This window comes from Myodes glareolus, chromosome 2, assembly GCF_982192425.1.
Source record: "Myodes glareolus chromosome 2, mMyoGla1.1, whole genome shotgun sequence".
Taxonomy (NCBI): Eukaryota; Metazoa; Chordata; class Mammalia; order Rodentia; family Cricetidae; genus Myodes; species Myodes glareolus.
This window is the reverse complement of record NC_142027.1, coordinates 111816812-111837212: the sequence shown is the minus strand read 5'-3', so window position 1 is coordinate 111837212 and position 20401 is coordinate 111816812. Positions and strand designations below refer to the sequence as shown.

Below are 20401 nucleotides of genomic sequence, written 5' to 3'. Positions count from 1 at the left end.
CCCTAACCACCTCCCCAGTCCCACAAACCTATAATGCCAAGCACTCAGGCTAAGTTCAGACTAGCCCCTGTTAAAGTGAGTGCAGGCCACCCTGAAAAACGTTACGACCCTCCTGTGTCAGTCTAACGATTGGGTTCTAGGTGTTTCTTCAAATATACTAACTTACGGCATCTTAAAAAAAATAAAAAACAAGACTGGAGAGCAACAGAGGAAGCCGCTCAGCCCTGTGGACACGATAAACAAAGACAGATGTGGCAAGGCCTGCTCTTGAACTCAGGGTTTATTGGTGGTTGGTGAGGACCAGTTTTGTTTCCCTATCACTGACCCACAAGGTCCCTGCAGGAATGGACAATAAAACTGAGCAAATTGGAGCCCACTAAGAGAACAAGGAGACCCAAGGTTACCCTACTCCCCATTCATCTGTTAAAGTTCATGTAATGCTCTCTGGAAGACAGGAAATCCCCCTGACATTGACAATATTAAATATGGCTCCAACAATTGAAGTTAACTACAGAAATAAGTAACATGACCAGAAACCAACATTCATAAGCAATTTGAGGTTCAAACAAGGAAAAAAGATACAAGGTAGTGATACACCCTGTGATCCCAGCACTAGGGCTGAGGCTGGAGGATTGCAAGCTTGAGACCAGCGTGAGAGATTTTGTTGTGCCAAGTTTTAGATGTGGTACTGGGGACACAGCTTTCCTCAGGTCCTGGGCTTCCTCAGCACAGCCAATGTCCCCAGGCACCTGCTCTGCCCCCAAAGAAGTCCAGGGCATTGCTTGGGGGTTGCAGCCCTGGTGAGTCCCAGGGTCTCCCAGGCTGTGTGTCAGGGTGTTCTGGAACGTCTCCCAGGAGCAGCCACAGCCAGGTCTGAAGCTTGAGCGTTCCGGGAAACAGGCTTCAGCAAGCAATGAACGCTTCAGCTCATGGTTCCCTCAGGCCCTTTAAGAGAGAAGAGAGTTAGGAGGCAAAGGTGTCCTGGAGAGGTGTCTCGGTCAGGAAAGTACTTCTTACATAAGCGTGAGGACCTGCATTCAAGTTCCAGAACCCACAGGCATGGCTGGGTTGTGGTGGCTCATGCCTTTCATCCCAGCACTCAGAAGGTAGAGCAGGAGGATCTGTGAGTTCAGGGTCAGCCTGGTCTACAGATCAAGTCCCAGGTCAGCTGCTCAAGGCTACATAGTAAGAACCTGTCTCAGCCGGGTGGTGGGGGCGCATGCCTTTAATCCCAACACTCGGGGAGGCAGAGGCAGGAGTATCTTTTTGAGTTTGAGACCAGCCTGGTCTACGAGAGCTAGTTCCAGGATAGGTTCCAAAGCTACAGAGAAATCCTGTCTTGAAAAACCAAAAAAAAAAAAAAAAAAAAAGAAAGAAAAGAAAGAAAAGAACCTGTCTCATCAAAACATAAAGGAAAGCTTGTCAGGAGGCTGCAGAGATGGCTCAGAGGTTAAGAGCACTGGCTGTTTTTCCTAAAGTCCTGAGTTCAATTCCCAGCAACCGCATGGTGGCTTACAACTATCTCTAATGAGAACTGGTGCCCTCTTCTGTTCTACAGGCAGAACACTATTCTAAATAAATAGTAAAAAAATCATAAAGAAAGGAAGAAAGAAAGAAAGCCTCCTGCCAGGATTGTGGTTATTGCAAATAAAGCTACTATGAACACTGTGTTTATATATATAAAAGCTTGCCAGGTGTAGTGGAAGGTAGTAGAAGGAAGAAGGGAGCAAGACCCAGATCCAATTCCCTTCTTGTCTATCAATAAATCCAATGCTGGCGCTGGCTGACCTCCAACCTCTCCCATGCCCTTTGCTAGAGACGGGCATCCTGCTTCTGCCACCTCCCTACTGTTCCGGGATATCCTTCCCAGTGAGGAGGAAGAGAATCCTAGTCTCCACCACCCCATCCCAAGTTACAGCCCCATTCCCCTGGCTGTTTATCACCAAGGCCTCTTAAACATATTATATTTTCTTACCAGGGAACATATTACATTTTTGGTTTTGGGATTTTTTTCTTTTCTTTCTTTCTCTCTCTCTCTCTCTCTCTCTCTCTCTCTCTCTCTCTTTCTTTCTTTCACAGGGCCTTACTCTATAGACCAGGATGGCCTGGAACTCAGAGATCTGCCTGCTTGTCTCCTGAGTTCTGGGATTAAAAGTGTATGCCATCATGTCTGGTATATTGATTTTCTTATCTGTTTTGTTTATCTGATTTCTGTTTTCTTTTTGCATCGTTCCTTTTATCTATTCGTGTGTGTGTGTGTGTGTATGTGTGTGTGTATGATATGTGTATCTGTGTGTGTGTGTGTGATATGTGCACAGGACAGCCCAGAAGTCAACTTTGAATATCTTCCTGTACCATTATCCCCCTAGAGCTCATTGTTTCTGCTAGGCTGGCTGGTCAGTGAGCCCTGAGATCTGCCCCCCCAGCACCGGGTGCCCCGGCACCGGGTGCCCCCCAGGTGACAGGTGTGTGCTGGGGATTCGAACTCACATCCTATGCTTACACTGAGCCATCTCTCAAGTTTCCTTTCTATTATTTAAGACCAGCTCTCTGAGCTGGGCGGTGCTGGCGCACTCCTTTAATCCCAGCACTCGGGAGGCAGAGGTAGGTGAATCTCTGTGAGTTCAAGGCCAGCCTGACTACATAGCTACTGGAAAACCCTGTCTTGAAAACCCAAAAAATAAAAAAAAAATTATTTTTTTTCCATGCTGACGAAAGAACCCAGGACTTCACATTGCAGGCGTTCACTCTGCTGCCAAGTCATGCCTACATCTCCCACGGGTGCACTGGAGGGTAAGTGCTCTACTCCTGAGACATCTCTGCTAGGCATCTCCAGTGCCCCGACCATGCGTGTGCTTCCTCCTATCACCTGGGTGACCCCAACTCTTCTGGGTCCCCCAGTCCCACAGGAAGTGGACAGGTGGACTTCAGTAAGCATCCCCCTTCTGCTCCTAATAGCTGGTGAGCATGCAGTAGGGGCAAGTTATCACTCCGAGGCTCCTCCCTGCACAGGGCCCTCACTCTCTGAGCAGCGAGAGGGTGCGGTACCTTCCTTCTGATTGATCCTCCCCTAGATGTTCTCGGCAGCAGCCACATCCCCGTTCACGTAATCTGGCTCCTCATCTGGGCTCCCTGATGGGGACACTGGTGCACCTAAAGATCAGGATGGGTAGCTGTTCACAGTTCATAGACACACACTGCTGCTGGTCCCCAGCCAGTGTGCTGAAGACCCTGCAGATGACACAGGGGAGGTGTCATGTTGCACAGGACTCTTGCTATCTGCCTATCCCTGCTGAGTTTTCAGAAATTCTGCTTCAAGACTGAGTGACCAGCTCTGGAGGCCATGCTGCTGCCAAGGGGAGTTCTGTGGCCCTGGGTACAATGGAGGCTCCACTGTGAAGCCAGCCAGATTGGCTGGAAGGGAACCCACCCAGGCTGACCCTCCTGCTGCCTGCTGGAGTGGATCCCACCACAACCACCCCAGCCCGCACTTGAGGAGGCCTCTGCCCACGGGGGACAGACCCACAGTCCTCCTGGATTCTCTCCACTCTCGGATGGATAGGGAGTTCTGGTAATCCTCAGCGTCCTCGCCACCTGAGGGAGGGGATGGGGACACTGAGTAGGTCCAGGGAGCCAGGGGCCAGCTCCTCCTTTGGGTGAACTTGACCCAAAAGTAGCAGAGACATGGAGAATGCAGGCAAGGGCTGAGTCTTGGGAACTCACTTCTTATTCATGAGGGTGAGCCTAGCTCGGGCTGCCAGCCCCTGCCTAGCCTTTCTTGGGGGAGACTGCCTTACCGGAGTCCGGGGCATTGGGCTTGCAGATGAGCACATTCTCGTAGGAGTTGGAGTCATCCTCTGTCAACAGAAGGAAGCTGGCAGGGGTCTGCTGGTGGACCCTACCTGCATGCCCCATGTCCCTTCCCCCTTCTGCTGCCCCCACAGGCCCACTAAGCTCTCCTGCTGGGTTTCAGGGTCTTTTACATTCTCTTAGAACAGATTTTTTTGGTGGGGGGGGGCGTTGTTGTTCTGTGTGTCTGCTGGTGCAGATGTGCGTGTTTGTTGGTCTTGTTTTGTTTTGAGACAATGTCCCCCTGTGTAGCCCTGCTTGTCCTGAAACTTGCAGTGGAAACTGGGCTGCCCTCGAACTCACAGAGATCTGAGTGCTGGGATTAAAGGCCTGTGCCACCGCACCTGGCAGGAGACCTTTCTCACAGAATAAAGATCAAGCAAAGGCCCTTGCTGACTTCCTTCCCCAGGACCCACATGGTTAAAGGACAGCAGTGACTCCCACGGGTCGTCCTAAGACTGCCACATGTGTGTCCCCACACCCACGCAATAAACAAATTGTTTTCTTAAAGATGTTTAAAAAAACTAGAAGAGGAGAAGAAAGTGGCAGAGAGTAGGGGAAAGAAGAGGACCTCTCAATAGACTGCCAGGACCCGCTACAGAGCCAGGTGAGGACCTAGAGCCCAGAGCCCGGCTCCTCTCCATAGGCTCTGCCCCCATCCACACCCCCACCCCCACCCCCGCCCTTGCTCTCTGTAAAGCAGAAGTGACCGTGACCAAAGACTCTGGCACCCTCCATGCCCGCCTGGGCTTATCCGTCATCAGTGCCCATCTGTGTGTGCCCAGCCGCAGATGCTCCCACCCACGGCTCCGCTGCTGCTTCCTGTCCTGTCCCCTGCTCTCTGCGCTCTGTCCCCATCCCCTGCATGTGCTGACCAGCTTCCTTCCGCCCTGCCCACCTCGGCGGCCTGTCGCCCGTCCTCCTCCTCCCTTCCCCTCTCCACATCTCTGCAGACCCATCCTGACCTAGGGGCTGCCTCCTCTTACCTTCTGGGGGCTTCTGCGAACATCCCCAGTTGTAGTAGTCTGTGGAGATGGGATCTCTGGACAAGAAAACAGAGTGCGGGTTGCTGAGCAGGCCTGTCAGGAGGGGACCGTCAGGAAGGGCCATGAGGGGGTCGCTCCTCCCATTCACTATGGATGTTTCCCAGAGCCCCTGCCTACCCTGGGGCTAAAGGACTGTCAGCCTGGTTAGTACACCTTCAACAAGTCCCCACCCACCCACCCATCCCGGAGCCAAAATTCTCCCCATTTATGACATGAGGAGACCCTACTAGGGGTCATTTCTTTTGGGGGGTGGCCTTGAATCAGATCCTTCTGCCGTAACCTCCCAAGTACTGGGTTGGCTGGGAGGATAGACCTGTACCCCACCATGCCCCACCCTGTCTATCTATGCATCTGTCTCTCTCCTCCCTTCTCTCTTTCCAAGTTTACATTTAGAGCTGGTTCTCTCCTTTTACCATGTGGGTCCCCAGGGCGGTGGAGAGATGGGGGAGGTGGGTGGAAGTCGGGTTGTCAGGCTTGTGAGAAGTAAATGCCTTCTAGGTTGAGCTAGCTGGCTGCCACCTGCCCTCCTCCATGCTATTGTCCCAGACTGATCTCAAACTCCCTAGACCAGGATGACCTCCTTCACCTGTGCTGGGATTACAGCACAAGCCACCACATCAGGTTTATGCAGTGCTGGCAATGGAACCCGGACAACCCCACCAACTGAACCCCACCCCCTTTTTTTTTTGGAGGGAGGAAATCACATCTCAACAGGTAGCCCACTGTGACTGCTTTGTAACTCGCCTTTCACCAGATGGCAGGATGGCTGCCCACCCCCTACCAGATGCTCATCCTTTGAGCGGCCATGGTCACCAGATTGAAAACACTATACCCAGAGATGTGTCTTCACTAAATGACTCATAGATAAAGAAGCTTGGGATGGGAGACCCAGAAAGTCGGGGGCGTACAGAGAGCAGGCTTGGATGAGGGCCACTTACACATAGGTTGTATCAGGCTCGTGGCTGCTTCCTGTAAGAGGCCAGATAGAAGAGTTAAAGACAGGCTAAGCGCCCGCCGGGCTGTGGCCCATGCCCTCCCCGCAGAGCTACCCACCTTTGTAGAAGTTCTGGTACCTAAGGGACTCAGGACCTGGAAGAAAGGCTAAGCTGTCTTCCCTCCAGGTCCTGCCCCAGCCCAACCCAGGCTCTGCAGCCCAAGCAAGGAACCAGGGGCTTTGGATGGTCATAGCTTTGTACGCAGTCTGTTATCAGCGTGTGCCTTATCTATTTAGACCCTTCCATCAACCCCAGGCTCAGCCCTCCCTAAAAGGCCAGTACTTGTCCCACTGTCCCATCCCATTCAGGCTCAGCCCTGCCTGGTGTCACTCACCTTCGAGGTGAGAGAACAGCAGCTTGTTCTTCCTGCAAGGATGGGGCAAGGGGGGGCTGAGGTGGTGGCCTGGGGAGGGGACGGTTCCCTGGACCCCCGCATGCCAGGAGTGAGACAGTTCTGCAGCTTGGGGACAAGGCTTGGCTTGGGTTGGGCTTGGCTGTGCCAGGTCCGGGTCCCTGGGAGGACCATGCACTGCCGAATGTCTCCCTACCTTTCAGATGGCTTGTCCAAAGCTGTGTCCTTCAGGGGTCCTGGCCACACTGGTCTGGCCACTTTAAGAGGGAAGCAGGAAAAGGGTATAGGTAGGTACTCACCCAGCTGAGCCTTTGCCTACTACATCAGGCTATTAGGAAGTCCCAGTCCCGAACCAAACCCAGGAAGCATCAGGGACTCACGGGAGTAAGTCTGAGCCAGGGTAAAGCTCTGTTCATTTTCTTGCCTGCAAATACACAAAGGTGTGCTGAGCGGGGCCTTGACATGCCCCAGCTAAGGAACACAGAGAGAGGACAAGGAACACAGAGAGGGGGGAGGAGTGGAGCCTGGGAAGGTGACTGTATGTCTGTGGCTGGATTCCCAGCACTAAAGTCAGGAAGATCAATGTGAATTTGAGGCCAGCCTGGGCTACAGAGTAAGTTCTATGCTAGCCAGTGCTACAGAGTAAGACCCTGTCTCAAAAACAGAAAAATAAACATGAGCCAGGTGGTGGTGGCGCACGCCTTTAATTCCAGCACTCGGGAGGCAGAGGCAGGCGGATCTCTGTGAGTTCGAGGCCAGCCTGGTCTACAAGAGCTAGTTCCAGGACAGGCCCCAAAGCTACGGAGAAACCCTGTCTCGAAAAACCAAAAAGAAAAAAGAAAAACATGTAAGCTTTATCATGGCCCATGGTGGTCAGAGATGGAAGATTTTGTTTTCAAATCTCTGCGGTTTTTCGGTTGCAAAAGGAAATGAGGAAGTGTGTGAGTGTGTGTGTGTGTGTGTGTGTGTGTTTGTGTGTGTGTGACAGTGCCTGTTGGGGTGTGCACGTGAAGCCTGTGCTGTGAGTGTAGGAAGTGTGTGTGCATGCAGCAGAGATGGGGAGAGTGTGGTCAGCCAGTTCCCCTCCCCTCTCGTCTTTTTTTCTGTTTTGCGATGTGGTCTCATTCTGTAGGCCTTACTGTCCTGGAACTTACTCTGTGGACTATATAGACCAGATTAGCTCAGAACACAGAGATCCGCCTGCCTCTGCTTCCTGAGTGCTGAGATGAAAGGGATGTACCACCGTGCCTGCCCCTTGCCTTTTTTTTATGTTGGGCATTGAACTCAGGACCCTGAGCATACTCAGCAAGCACCACTGAGCCACGTATTCCACCCTTCTCTGGGGACTCTAGGTACATGCTCTACAGCTGAGTCACAATCTCTTTCCCACCCCTACACACTTTAAATTTCTTTTATTTTTTTTTAATATGCATGTGTATTTTACTGGGTATTTTTTCCACATGTATGTCTGTCCACCACATGCATTCCTGGTGCCTGAGGAGGTCAGAAGAGGGCATTGGATCTCATGGAGCCTGAGTTAAAGACTGTGAGCCATTATGTGGGTGTTGGGAATCAAATCTAGGTTGTCTGGAAGAGCAGCTAGTGCTTTTAACCACTGAGCCATCTCTCCAGCCCTGCTCTTCAACTTTAAAAAAGTTTATTTGTATTTACTATTATTATTATTATTATTAGTGTGTGTGTGTGTGTGTGTGTGTGTGTGTGTGTGTGTGTGTGTGTGTGAGATGTAGTAAGCAGATGGAGACCAGAAGACATTTTTGGGGTGTGTGTGTGTGTGTGGTGTGGTAAGCAGATGGAGACCAGAAGACATTTTTGGGAGTCCTTAGTCTTCTACCTTGGGTTCCAAGGTGAGTCACTTTTACTTGCTGCACAAATTTTGAGGCAAGGTTTTGTTGAGTTGCCAGGCTGACCTTGAACTCCCTCTGTGGCCCAGGCAGGATCTGGGATAGCTGGGGTGACATGGTGACAGGAGGTGCCTCTCTTAAGTGGTTTTTAGATTCTGCTCCCATTCTGCCCATTCTGCCTGGTGTCCAGGCTTCTCCCCCACTACCACGCCTTGTGCTGACTGGTACATTCCCTGGTACATATCCAGATAGCCCTGGATTCTTTCCTCCAATGAATGCTAAGCACCCATTGGAGCCTGCTGCGCAACAGGCACGAGTGAGGGCAGAAACTGGGTTCCTGAGGGGATCCCCAAATACACCAAGCTGGGGCAACTCACTGATTCCTCTGCTCGTAGATTTTCTCATTTCTCTTCACTCCTGCAAGAACAGAAATGGCATAGCAAGTGTCCCTGAACTTGGGATGTGTGGTGGGGAAAGCTGAGGTCTGCGACTCCCCCCACTTTGTAACTCCACCAGGCCCTTGTAAGTCCCTTGTGGCTGCCTGTCATTGAGATGGTTCATATCAGTCGGGTGTGGTGACACGCGCCTGTGATCCCAACACTTAGGAAGCAGAGGCAGGAGGGTAGGAACATTTGAGGCTAGGTTGAGCTAACTGTGAATGAGAAAGAATTAAGAGGAAGGAAGGAAGGAAGGAAGGAAGGAAGGAAGGAAGGAAGGAAGGAAGGAAGGAAGGAAGGAAGAAAAGTTGGAGAAGGAAAGAAGAGGGAAGACAGAAGAAAGGAGGGAGAGGAAGGAGAGAGAGGGAGAGGAAGGAGAGAGAGGGAGAGGAAGGAAGGAGGAAGAGAGGCAGGAAGAAGGCTGGAGCAGGGAGTAGGAAGGAAGGAGGAAGGGAAAGGAAGGAAAGGGGGAGGGAGAAGAAGGAAGGAGGGAAGGAGGAAGCATAGGAAGGAAAGAGGGAGGAAGAAGAAGGAAGGAAGGAGGGAGGGAAGGAAGGAAAGGTACTTAATCCCTTTTGTGAGGGGAGGACAGTTTGAAATAGAGGGTACCACAGGTAACCAGCCTCCCTTCTCTTCTCCAGAGCAACCCCTGGCCTAAGTGACCACCCTGGTCCAATAGAACCCATCTTCACCCACACCCAGAGTCTTCAGGGGCTGGGTAGGGGCCAGCAGCTGGTTCCTGGGTGCTCATCCTCCTGCCCCTTCCATGACAGCCAGGTCCAGCCCCAGAGGCCTCTGGGACAGAATCTCCACAGTACTCCCATCATTCCCTGCCCGTGTGACACTTACCTGGGCGGGAGCAGCGGACACACAGCCAGACTGTGGCCCCCAACAGCAGCAGCATTGGTACTGACAATGGCCACAGCAGCTCCAGCTCGTCACTCATGTCGGCTTGGGGAGGGGGCTGCGAAGCTGCATTGGAGATCTGTGAGCCAGGGGCTCCTGGCCGCTGCCCCACAGTTCCTGATCTCTCTGGCTCTTGGCTCCAGCAACAAAGGAATGGCCGTCCTTATTCCAGGATTGACCAACCATGTCTCTCCCTATGTGACCTTAACCAACACACTGACTACCAGACCATGTGTACTAGAAGGTTCTGAGATCACTGGGCAGCACTAAGAAACTGTGGACAAGCCTAAGCGCTCATTCCCAATCCCACCTGGCCCTGAGAGACAGGCTCCTTAATTCACACCTGGAGAAGCCGAGACTGGACCGGCCCCAGCTGCTGTATGGAAAGGGAGGGGTCAAATACAAGGCTCAGTCCTGGACCTAGCACAAGGGCTTGCACCTGCGATCCCAGCAACGCTGGAGGCCGAAGCAGGAGGATTGCCTGTAGCTTCAGGCCAGTCTGAGACAACACAGTGAGTCTCAGGTTAGCCTGGGCTAAAGACTAAGACCCTGTATCAGAAACAAAACAAAATAAGGTGGCGGGGCTGGAGAGATGGCTCAGCACTTAAGAGTGCATGCACACCTTTAATCCCAGCACTCAGGAGGCAGAGGCGGGCAGAGCTCTGAGTTGGAGACCAGACTGGTCTGTGGAGTGAATTCCAGGACAGCTGGGGCTACACAGAGAAACCTTGTCTCAGAAAAACCAACCAACCCAGATCCTGCCTGTAGTGTGGGAGCTAGAGGATGCCTCTCAGAGGAGGGCACCCTGAAACAGTATAGTTCAGGGACGGGTGCCCAGCTGAGGGACAGGGCTTGAGGACCTGTAGAGTGAGAGAAAAGGGGAGGTGGGGCTGTGTGTGTCAGGGGATGCCTGCAGTGAGAAGGCTGCGAACTCCCAGTTAGCCCAGGGCCATGCAAAGGCAGTGGCTGTCCCAGCCTAGGTGAAGCCCTACATAGTCTGGTGAGTGGGTAGAATACAGCCATCCCTAATAGGCTTATGAAACCAGCTAACACAAGTATGAAGAGACTCAACTCCGAGCATGGGCAGGGACACAGTTGAGGGAGCCAGTCAGGGGCATGTGGAGCGATGGTAACAATGTGGCTGCTCTGTCTGCACTTGGTCTACTTCCAACTAGAGAAGGCGTGGCTCAGTGGTAGAGCCCCTGCCTAGAATCCTCCAGTGAGGGGCTGGGGTATGGCTCAATGGTAGAACCTAGGATCCCCCAGTGAGGGGCTGGGGTGTGACTCAGTAGAAGAGCCCCTGCCTAGAAGCCCCCAGTGAGGGGCTGAGGTGTGGCTCAATGGTAGAGCCTAGGATCCCCCAGTGAGGAGCTGGGGTGTGGTTCAGTGATAGAGCCTAGGATCCCCCAGTGAGGGGCTGGGGTGTGACTCAGTAGAAGAGCCCCTGCCTAGGATCCCCCAGTGAGGGGCTGGGGTGTGGCTCAGTGGTAGAGCCCCTGCCTAGAATCCCCCAGAGAGGAGCTGGGGTGTGGCTCAGTGGTAGAGTCCCTGCCTAGAATCCCCCAGTGAGGGGCTGAGGTGTAACTCAGTGGTAGAACACCTGCCTAGAATACCCCAGTGAGAGGCTGGGGTGTGGCTCAATGGTAGAGCCCCTGCCTAGAATCCCCCAGCCCCAGCAAGGGGCTGGGGTGTGGCCTTTGATTAGAACATTGACTTTGTCTACCCAAGAGATATAAACTGAGCATATGGCACATCCCCGTAGTTCTAGCACTACAGGAAATAGAACCAGGGGAGCTAGAGAAATGGCTCAGTGGTTAAGAGTACTGCTTGTTTTTCCAGAGGACCTGAGTTCAATTCCCAGTAACCACATGGTAGCTCACAACCATCTCTAGTGGGATCTGATACCTCTTCTGGGATAAGGGCGTGCATGCAGATAGAGCACTCAAATATAAATCTTAAATAAAAAAAATCTGGGTGGTGGTGGCACATGCCTTTAATCCCAGCACTCAGGAGGCAGAGGCAGACAGATCTCTGTGAGTTCAAGACCAGGCCGGTCTACAGAGTTCCAGGACAGTCGCAGACTCCAAAGCTACACAGAGAAACCCTATCTTGAAAAACAAAAACAAAATAAACAAGGAAAGAGAGAGAGAGAGAGAGAGAGAGAGAGAGAGAGAGAGAGCGAGCCAGGAGGACTGGGAGATCAAGGCTAATTCTGGGTACAAAGCACAACCCTATCTATTTTTTTTAAAAGGAGAGATGGACACACACACACACACACACACACACACACACACGGAGGGGGAGACAGAGAGGAGGCAGAGGGGAAATATGAAAGAATAATAGCAGGAGGGTGGGGAGAAGAGAGAATTGGAGCATGGTGTCTTGCTCCTATATGCATGTAACCCAGCACTTGGGAGGCTGAGGCAGAAGCAGGAGTTCAAGGTCATCCTTGGCTACATAGTGGCCACCTTGGGCCACAAGACACTGTCTCAAGGAAAGAAAAAATGGATGAGACTTGGACATAGCACAAGCAGGTTCCCTAGAACTCAGCAGTTGCTCACCTCAGTCCACTTGGGACCCCAAGAACAAGCCCATATTTCTGGCTTGGCATTCAAGGTCCCAGGAGCTGGCCTGCTGACTTGTGTTTCCTCTTCAAGCCCCCCCCATGCCTCTGGAAGGAGGACCATCCTCTGTCCAAGAGGCTTTGGCTACCAGAGAGCCAACTGGCTTCTAGGTCTGTTGTCCAGGGATGAGCGGGACTCCACAAGTCCACAAGCCACGGTGTGGCTCAGGTCACCTCTCTGCTAAAGCTTGCCACCCAGGGAAATGACGTGTGGCCTCTGCACATGTCACATGAGGCCTGTCATGGAGACGATGACTGTAGAGCAGGGTCAGTCATGTGGGTTGTTTCCACCTAGATTCTTGTCATAGTCACAGTTGTGGCCATGTGTCACGGGACGGGGCTGTCAGTGCAGAGACTAAGGGGATGTATTATCCCTAGCTAGTGATGTCTAGAGGCACGGCCTGGACGCCCTCCACTGACCCCAGCGGGGTCTGAGGGACTAAACCTTGTGAGGACCCAATGAAGCAGATATGCTGAGGAGGCCGTGGCAGGAGTATTGCAAATTCCAAGGTCAACTTGGACTATATTGCAAGTTCAAGTCCTGCAAACATGAAGAGGGCTGGGGGCATGGTAGGACATTTGCTTAGAATGTCCCGGTGATGGCCTAGGGGTGTGGCTTAGTGGTAAAGCAACTGCCTAGAATCTACCAGTTTGAGGTCGGGGGTGTGGTTCAACAGTAGAGCACCAGTCTAGAACCACCCAGTAAGGGATATGCCCATGTTTAAATAGCATGGGCAAGGCTTTGGGTTCCATTCCCAGCATTGGGGAAAAACAAAACAAAACAAAACAAAACAAAACACGGGGTCAGGGTATTCAAGAGGTAACTCAGAGGTCAAGAACATAATAGACCCGGGTTTCATTCTCAGCATCCAAATGGCAGCTCTCAACCATCTATAACTCCAGTTCCAGGGGCATCCAACCCTCACCCTGTCTTTGTGGGCACCAAGCATGAATGTGGTACACACACGTACATGCAAGCAAAACACTCACACACATACATTTTGTCTATGAGACAGGAAGTCACTGTGAAGCCCTGGCTGGTCTGAAACTGTGTAGTCCAGGCTGGCCCGGAACTCAAAGAGACTGGCCTGCCTCTGCCTCCCAAGGGCTGAGATTATAGCAGGCACCATCATGTGCCAACTTACATGAATGTTTTAACTAAAAAGGTTGCTGGAGGAGAGAAGTTCCTCATGGTAAGGTACCCACGCTCCTGTAGGTTAACCCCTCACATCCTGAAAGCAAACCTAATGGAACTCACCAGGCTACCACCAGAACCCACCCCGCTGAAAAAAAGATCATATCAGAAGGGGGTTGGTTGGGAAGAGGATATCAGTGGGAATGGGGTGGACAAGAGAGGTGACCGGGGGTGAATACAGTCAAGATGTGTCCTTTACATGTATGGGAATGCCATAAGCCTATTATCATGCATAATTAGTACATGGTAAGGAAAAGGCGGAGTGGAGGCTGGTGAGCTAGCTTGGGTAAAAAGATGCTTTCCTTCGAATCTGAGTTTGATTCCCAGGACCCACATGGTGGTGAAACCTCCTGCAAGCTGTTCTCTGCCCTATGTTGTAGCACGCACCTATCCATCCACCCATCCAGTAATTAAAAATGTATTAAAATAGTGAGAAACAACAGTGAGAAACAAAAGAGCAGGTGCGAGTGCGTGGGGCACTTCCTGGACAGGGTCTGGGACCTGCTTCTCAGTTGGGAATTCATCTGAGCCCAACTGTTCTCTTCCCAGGGAGCAAACGGGAGGCTCAGAGAGGTGCGTACTGTGCCACAAAGAAACAGAGTAAAAGAGGCAGTGACGGAAATCCATGGAGGGCCCCGTGAGTTTCCTCCATTCCATGTGCTCATGCGTGCTCTCTACCCGGGATGTCAGCAGGCTGGCTGAGGGTGGAGGGGACAACAGGTTGGGTCTGCAGGAGGGGCAGCCTGCAGTCACACAAAGCCCCAAGGGGCCAAGCAGAGCTGGCTGTGGGTGTGTCGGGGACTGCCACAGACCTGTGGCTCTGTGGGCCAAAATAGCTCAAAGGGAAGTGGGCAGTTTTCATATGAACAAGGCTTGCACAGGGCTGGTCTCTGTAACCTCGGAGCCTCCAGCCTCAACGGTCCTTAGTGATAGCTCTGCCCATGGCTCACCCTTCAGGGAACAGAGGCCACAAGGGTTGGCTTAGCTGAGGATTGCAACCAATCGCACAGACCTGCGATGGCTGTAGCTGTATTCATGAGCTACTCTGGGGCCTGTGGTCTTGGCTGAATGTCTGTGGTTTGTTCCTTGGGGACAGGGTCTCACTACAGAGTACAGGCTGGCCTTGAACTCAGCGTCCTCCCACCTTAGCATCCTTAAGGCTGTGATGACCACAGGAGTGTACCACAATCCCCACTCAGCCGGACCAAGTATCTGGGGCTCCAAATAGGTGGAGAGAGGGCTCTGAAAAACCTAGTGAAGGCCAGACGGCCAGGTGAGTTGAACATATGTGTTTGTGGGTATGGCCATGTGCAGAGGTCTGGCGGGCCCTTTTCCAGGTCAGTGGTGGTGATGGTGGAGATTGGCTGAAGGAACCTAGCCAACCCGGGCTACCTATTCACAGAGCCGGAACCAAAGAGCCCGCCAGCTCTACAGGGGCTATCCATCAACAGGTATGAAGTTGGGTCAGGACTGGGTGGATTTTGAGGGACAGCAATTTCCTCCTGGCTGAGACAGGGTCAGGGCACAGTTCCCCAGAGCATCCCAGATTCACCCACAGGCCTGGGGTATTAGCTAACCTTTTACAGATGGGAGAAACCGAAGTTTATCTCTTGGTTTTGGCTGGCCTTCCCCAGTCACTAGTAATACCAGAACCACCCTGGGGGCCTCCTGGGGTCTCACAGGCTGGGGATTTGGGAAGAAAATGATCGGTAGGTAGATATCTGGAGCCCCTGGAACAGGCTGTCCCTAAGAGGTCACAGCACCAGGCCAGGGCAGGAGCTATCAGGTGTCTCGGCCACCACTCAGTCCATAGCTACTAAGGGTCTTCAGTATAGTGCAGAAAACACCTGCTCAGCTGGGCACCCCTGGGAAATGCTTACCTGAGAGTGGGGGTTCCTCACCATGGCCACCCCATCCTGTGCCGGCACACCTGCCCAAGCTGATGCCAACACCACAGACTCTGGCGGGCAGCAGGCAAGGCGGTTGGCTTCCTGTCACTACTGAATCATCCGCGCACATCCGCCTCAGCCGGACTGCTCAACTGGCTAGTGACAGAGTGGGCGGGGCAGAGACAGATACAGAGATAGAAAGCGAGGAGTGGGGTATGGTGGTGTGTGCCTTCAAATGCCTGTACCTGGGAGGCAGAAGCAGGCAGATCTCTGAGTATGAGGCGTCTGTTCTACATACTGAGTCCCAGCCAGGGCTGCTACATGGTGAGACCTTGTCTTAAAAAACAAAACCAAAAAGAAACATAAAAGCAGGCCAGCAAGATGGCTCACTGGGTAACTGCACTTGCCACCAAGCCCGACACCCTGAGTTCTAGCCCCAGGAACTACATGGTGGGAGAGGACAGATGGATACCTGCTTATTGGTCTCTGACACACACAGACACACACACACACAGGTAGGGTGGGGGACTGGTACCTGCTAGTTGTCCTCTGATATACATGTACACAAAAGCACACACATGGGACAGGGCTTTAAAAAAGAAACAGAAACAGACACAGAAATGGGAAGTGAGAGACAGGCACAGAAAGACAGAAAGCCCAGGACTCACACAGGTCCCAAGAAGCACGGAGAAGAGAAACAGTGTCAACCTCAGATTTCACATGCACACAGAAGTGGGGAGGACAGGAGAGCGTGCAGGAGGGACCCACAGCACATGCGCGCGTGCACACACACACACACACACACACACACACACACACACACACACACACAAAGAGGGGAGAGGGAGAGAGAGAGAGCGCCACACATGTCAGGAGAGGACCAGAAAGACAGACCCAGATAGATATACAGAGACACAGACAAGCAGAGTCCTTTTAGCACCCTCCGGCGTCCCAGAGTTGGGATCAGGCAGACAAGGAGACTAGAGCAGCACAATACCATAGGACAAACAAGATAAGGACATGGTGGATGTCACAAAGACAGCAGATGGAACGAAAGATCAGTGTCAGAAACAGCTGGATAGACACCCAACCTGCCTGTGTGTGTGTTGGGAGGTGGATGGAGGTGCGTGTGAACATGGAGGCCAGGGAGAGAGGTGGGGAAGGCCAGGAGTCAGTCTTGGTATCATCCACTTTTTTTTTTTCTCCAGAGACAGGGTTTCTCTGTGTAGCCCTGGCTGCCATGGAACTCACTCTGTAGACCAGGCTGGCCTCAAATTCCTCAGCCTCCTAAGTGGTGGGATCAGAGTGTGCCATCACCGCCAATCATGGAATTGGTAATTTTATCAAATGGGTCCCAGGGATAGAACTCAAATAGTCTATCTTGGTAGAAAGCGCCTTTACCCACTGAGCCACCTTGCCAGACCACCTAGTGGTTTATTTCTCTGTATTTATGTCTATGTGGTCCTGACTGGCTTGGGAACTCGGAGACCCACCTGCTTCTTCCCGAGTGCTGGGACCACACCCAGTTTCCACCTTGTTTTCCTCTCAGGGACCTGGGGCTTACCGAGTAGTCCAGGCTGACTGGTCCTGCAAACTCCAGAGAGCCTTGTGTCCATGCCCTCAGTGCTTGTTCCCAGAGTCGCTCTGAGTGTTTGGGACCAAGTTCGGGTTCTCTGGCTTTTGAGAGCTTTGCGGACTACGTCATATGTCCCCTTTTCCCCAAAGCTGCTTCTCAGTTGGGAGTGTGGCTCAGGGAGACTCTGTGTTGAGTAGAAGGCCAGCAGGCACCACTGCCCCAAGGGACAAGGATCAACAACCTGCCTAGCTCTGCACCCTGCAACTTGAAAAAGGCTAACACGATGTTCCACCTGCTGGTCACATCAAGGCATGAGGCAGGACAGTCCCACCCTGAAATTTACTTGCTGAGTTTAGTGTTTCAGAACCAAGGTCTGCCCTAGCGGTTTGGGTCGACCCCCCTCCAGTCTTTGCAACGAGCCTACTGCTGCCACCATGTGGTGAAGTAAAGTAACACAGGGAACAGGAACCATTAGCAGGAGACCTGCAGGCAGCTCAGGAGTTGGCTCCATCTCCAACACCCTAGGACCACTGGGAATGTGTGCCAGTCAGATAATGCCTGGCACACTCAGTTCAAAAGGCTTCCTTTCCCATGGGGTCAGGTGGGGAAGCAGAGACTCAGGAAGAGCTAGTGTTCACGGCTGGCCTCTTCCCCACACTTTGGTAACAATTCAGCATTTATACCAAGTCCGGTGGCATAGCTACCCTTCTAGCCTCTGAGAGCACCCATACACACAAGTAAAGATAATTAGCCAGGCGGCGGTGGCAGGCCCCTTTCATCCTAGCACCTAGAGGCAGCCAGATTTGAGTTCAAGGCCAGCCTGGTCTACAAAATGAACACCCCCCCTACACACACCCAACCTTCAAAAAAATGAATTAGCCAACACAAACTGGAACAGAGAGGGCTAGGAACATTGCTCAGCTGGTAAATGTTTGCCTAGGTTCCATACCCAACAATGCACAGGCTAGGTATGGAGGCACACCCCTATAATGTTTAAGCCCTTTCTAATTTTTCATTTTCCTTTTTTGGGTTTTCAAGACACGGTTTCTCTGTGTAGCTTTGGAGCCTGGCCTAGACCTCTCTCTGTAGATCAGGCTGGTCTCAGTGCTAGGATTAAAAGCATGTGCAACCACTGCCCAGCCCTAATTTTCCATTTTTGGTTTTTTGAGACACAATTTCTCTATGTAGCTTTGGAGCCTGTCCTGGGACTCTCTGTAGACCAGGCAGGCCTCAAATTTAGAGACCCACCTGCCCCTGCCTCCTAAGTGCTGGGATTAAAGAAAGGTGTTTGCTACCACTGCCTAGCCCTAATTTTTCATTCATTCATTTATTTATTTATTCTGTCTGTGTGTATGCCTGCAGGCCAGAAGAGGGCACCAGACCTCATTACAGATGGTTGTGAGCCACCATGTGGTTGCTGGGAATTGAACTTGGGACCTCTGGAAGAATAGGCAATGCTCTTAACTGCTGAGCCATCTTTCCAGCCCTTCATTTTGTTTTTTTGAGACAAGCTTTCTCTAGAGTTTGGAGCCTGTCCTGAAAGGACAGTGGTTAGCTTTTGTAAACCAGGATGGTCTTGAACTTACAGAGATTCGCCTGTTGCTGCCTCCCAAGTGCTGGATTTAAAGGCATAAATCTACCCTTAATTTCAATAGTACAATATATGAGAAGGCCCTTGGTGGTACTCCGGGTATCTCCTTCTCCCTCCTTTCAGAAGGACAAGATGGGACAGTCACTGCTCTGCTAACAACTCATTATAGCATCTCTCAGGGAATCCAGACTCTGTGGGGTCCAAAAGACCACAAAGCTATTTTACAGAGCAGTTGCTTTTGAATATCTGATATTTTATAGAGCTTTGGATGCAGTGAGAGATAAAGCAGGGACGGAGTCGACTGTAGTTATTTTTTTTTTGTTTCCCAAATTAAGTTTACATTTGTGTGTACATACAACATAGGAGATCAGAGGACACTTGTGAAAGTCAGTTTCTTTCAACCACGTGGGCGCTGGAGATTGAACTTAGGTTGTCAGGCATGCAGCAAGTATCCTTATATGCTAAGCCATCTCACTTTCCTGTCTTCAATATTGTGGATCACCTTTACAAAAAAATAAAAACAACAAAACCCTGCTGCTCTTTAAAGGAGAGTTCACAACCAGCTGTGACTCTGGCTCCAAGAGATTCAGCACTCTCTTCGAACTACTCCACAGGCACATAGCGCACATTCAGGCAAAATGCTCATGCTCAAACTAAACCTTAGGGCCAGAGAGGTGACTCAGTGCAGAGAGCACTGGCTGCTTTGCCAGGTGGTGGTTTGATGATCCCAAGCACCCACATGTCTGCTCACAACTCAACTCCAGTTCCAGGGAAGCCGGCTCCTTCCTTTGGCTTCTGCCAGCCCTGAGTGCACGTGGTGTGCGCACACACACGTGAGCTCCAGGAGACCAACACCCTCTTCCAGCCACTATAGGCACACCCACCCACCCAAATACGTAAGTAGACAAAAAGTCATAAAGTATTATAAAGCACCACAAAGCCGGGCAGTGGTAGCACATGCCTTTAATCCCAGGCCAACCTGGTCTACAAGAGCTAGTTCCAGGACAGGCTCCAAAGCTACAGAGAAACCCTGTCTCAAAAAACAAAACAAAACAAAACAAAAAGGCTAGAGAAATGGCGAGCACTGACGACTGCTCTTCCAGAGTTCCCGAGTTCATGGTGGCTTACAGCCATCTATAATGAAATCTGGTGCCCCCTTCTGGTGTGCACGTGCACATGGAAGGAAGGCTGTATACATAATAAATAAAAAAATCTTAAAAAACACAACAACAACAAAAAAAACCCTACAAAATCCTCAAAACCACCAAAACTCAGACTCTGGAGAGAGAATATGGCTCAACAGAATGAACCCAAAGGAAGAGCATTTTAGCATGCTATTGTTCTGTGAATCCAGTCAAAGAACCCTGCAATGGTTGAAGTGCAGCTCAGCTGTAGTGTTTTCATGTAGCATAAAGGCCTTGCCTTCAATTCCCAGGACTAAACAACAAAAACAAACAACAGCCAGGCAGTGGCGCCTCACACCTTTAATCCCAGCAGAGGCAGACGGATCTCTGGGAGTTTGAGGCCAGCCTGGTCCAGAGAGTTCCAGGAAAGCCATGGCTGTTACAGAGAAACTCGTCTTGAAAAACCAAAAATAATAAATGAATTTTAAAAAAAAAGCAGAGAAGTCAATAACCACTTGTCTGAATTCATCTCAGGACCATCAATATGTGTCAATAGAGATGGTCAAACACTGTGGAAAAGTTCCTTTCATCTGGGCATTTTGCTAGGGTCACACTACCTTTGGCTTTGACTCCTGGGAGGAAGGGACACTAGATAGCTAAGCTAGTGAGCAGCATTTCTTAGACATGGTCTCATTACGTAGGCCAAGTTAATCTTGAATTCAAGATGTGCCTGTCTTTGCACCCTGAATGTTGGGATTAAAGATATGCCACTATGCCCAACGCATACATTTTATGTGTAAGGGTGTTCACTTGCATATGCATTCAAGCCTCATGGTGGTCGAAAGAGGACACCAGACTTCCTGGGACTGGAATTATAGTTGTGAGCTACCATGTAGATGCTGGGACCCAAACGTGAGAACTCTGGAAGAGTAGTCAGTACCGTAACTCCTGAGCCA

General features: G+C 51.4%; 1 protein-coding gene across 2 annotated transcripts; it reads right to left on the bottom strand.

Moving 5' to 3' along the window:
- Window positions 1–262: 262 nt before the first annotated feature.
- On the bottom strand, window positions 263–15304 carry Lat2 (linker for activation of T cells family member 2). Of its 2 annotated transcripts, XM_087903561.1 has the most exons (13): window positions 15146–15304; window positions 9391–9513; window positions 8482–8521; window positions 6623–6666; window positions 6439–6499; window positions 6225–6256; window positions 5949–5984; window positions 5834–5864; window positions 4836–4891; window positions 3798–3857; window positions 3523–3594; window positions 3049–3153; window positions 263–945 (listed from the first exon to the last, which is right to left on the bottom strand). In XM_087903561.1, the coding sequence occupies exons 1-12, from the start codon at window positions 15282–15284 to the stop codon at window positions 3071–3073; spliced, it is 777 nt and encodes a 258-aa protein (XP_087759687.1). In that variant the 5' UTR covers window positions 15285–15304; the 3' UTR covers window positions 263–945; window positions 3049–3070. The 2 variants fall into 2 exon arrangements, with proteins under 2 accessions (XP_087759687.1, XP_087759688.1); XM_087903562.1 differs by lacking the exon at window positions 5949–5984.
- Between the last annotated feature and the right edge of the window lie 5097 nt (window positions 15305–20401).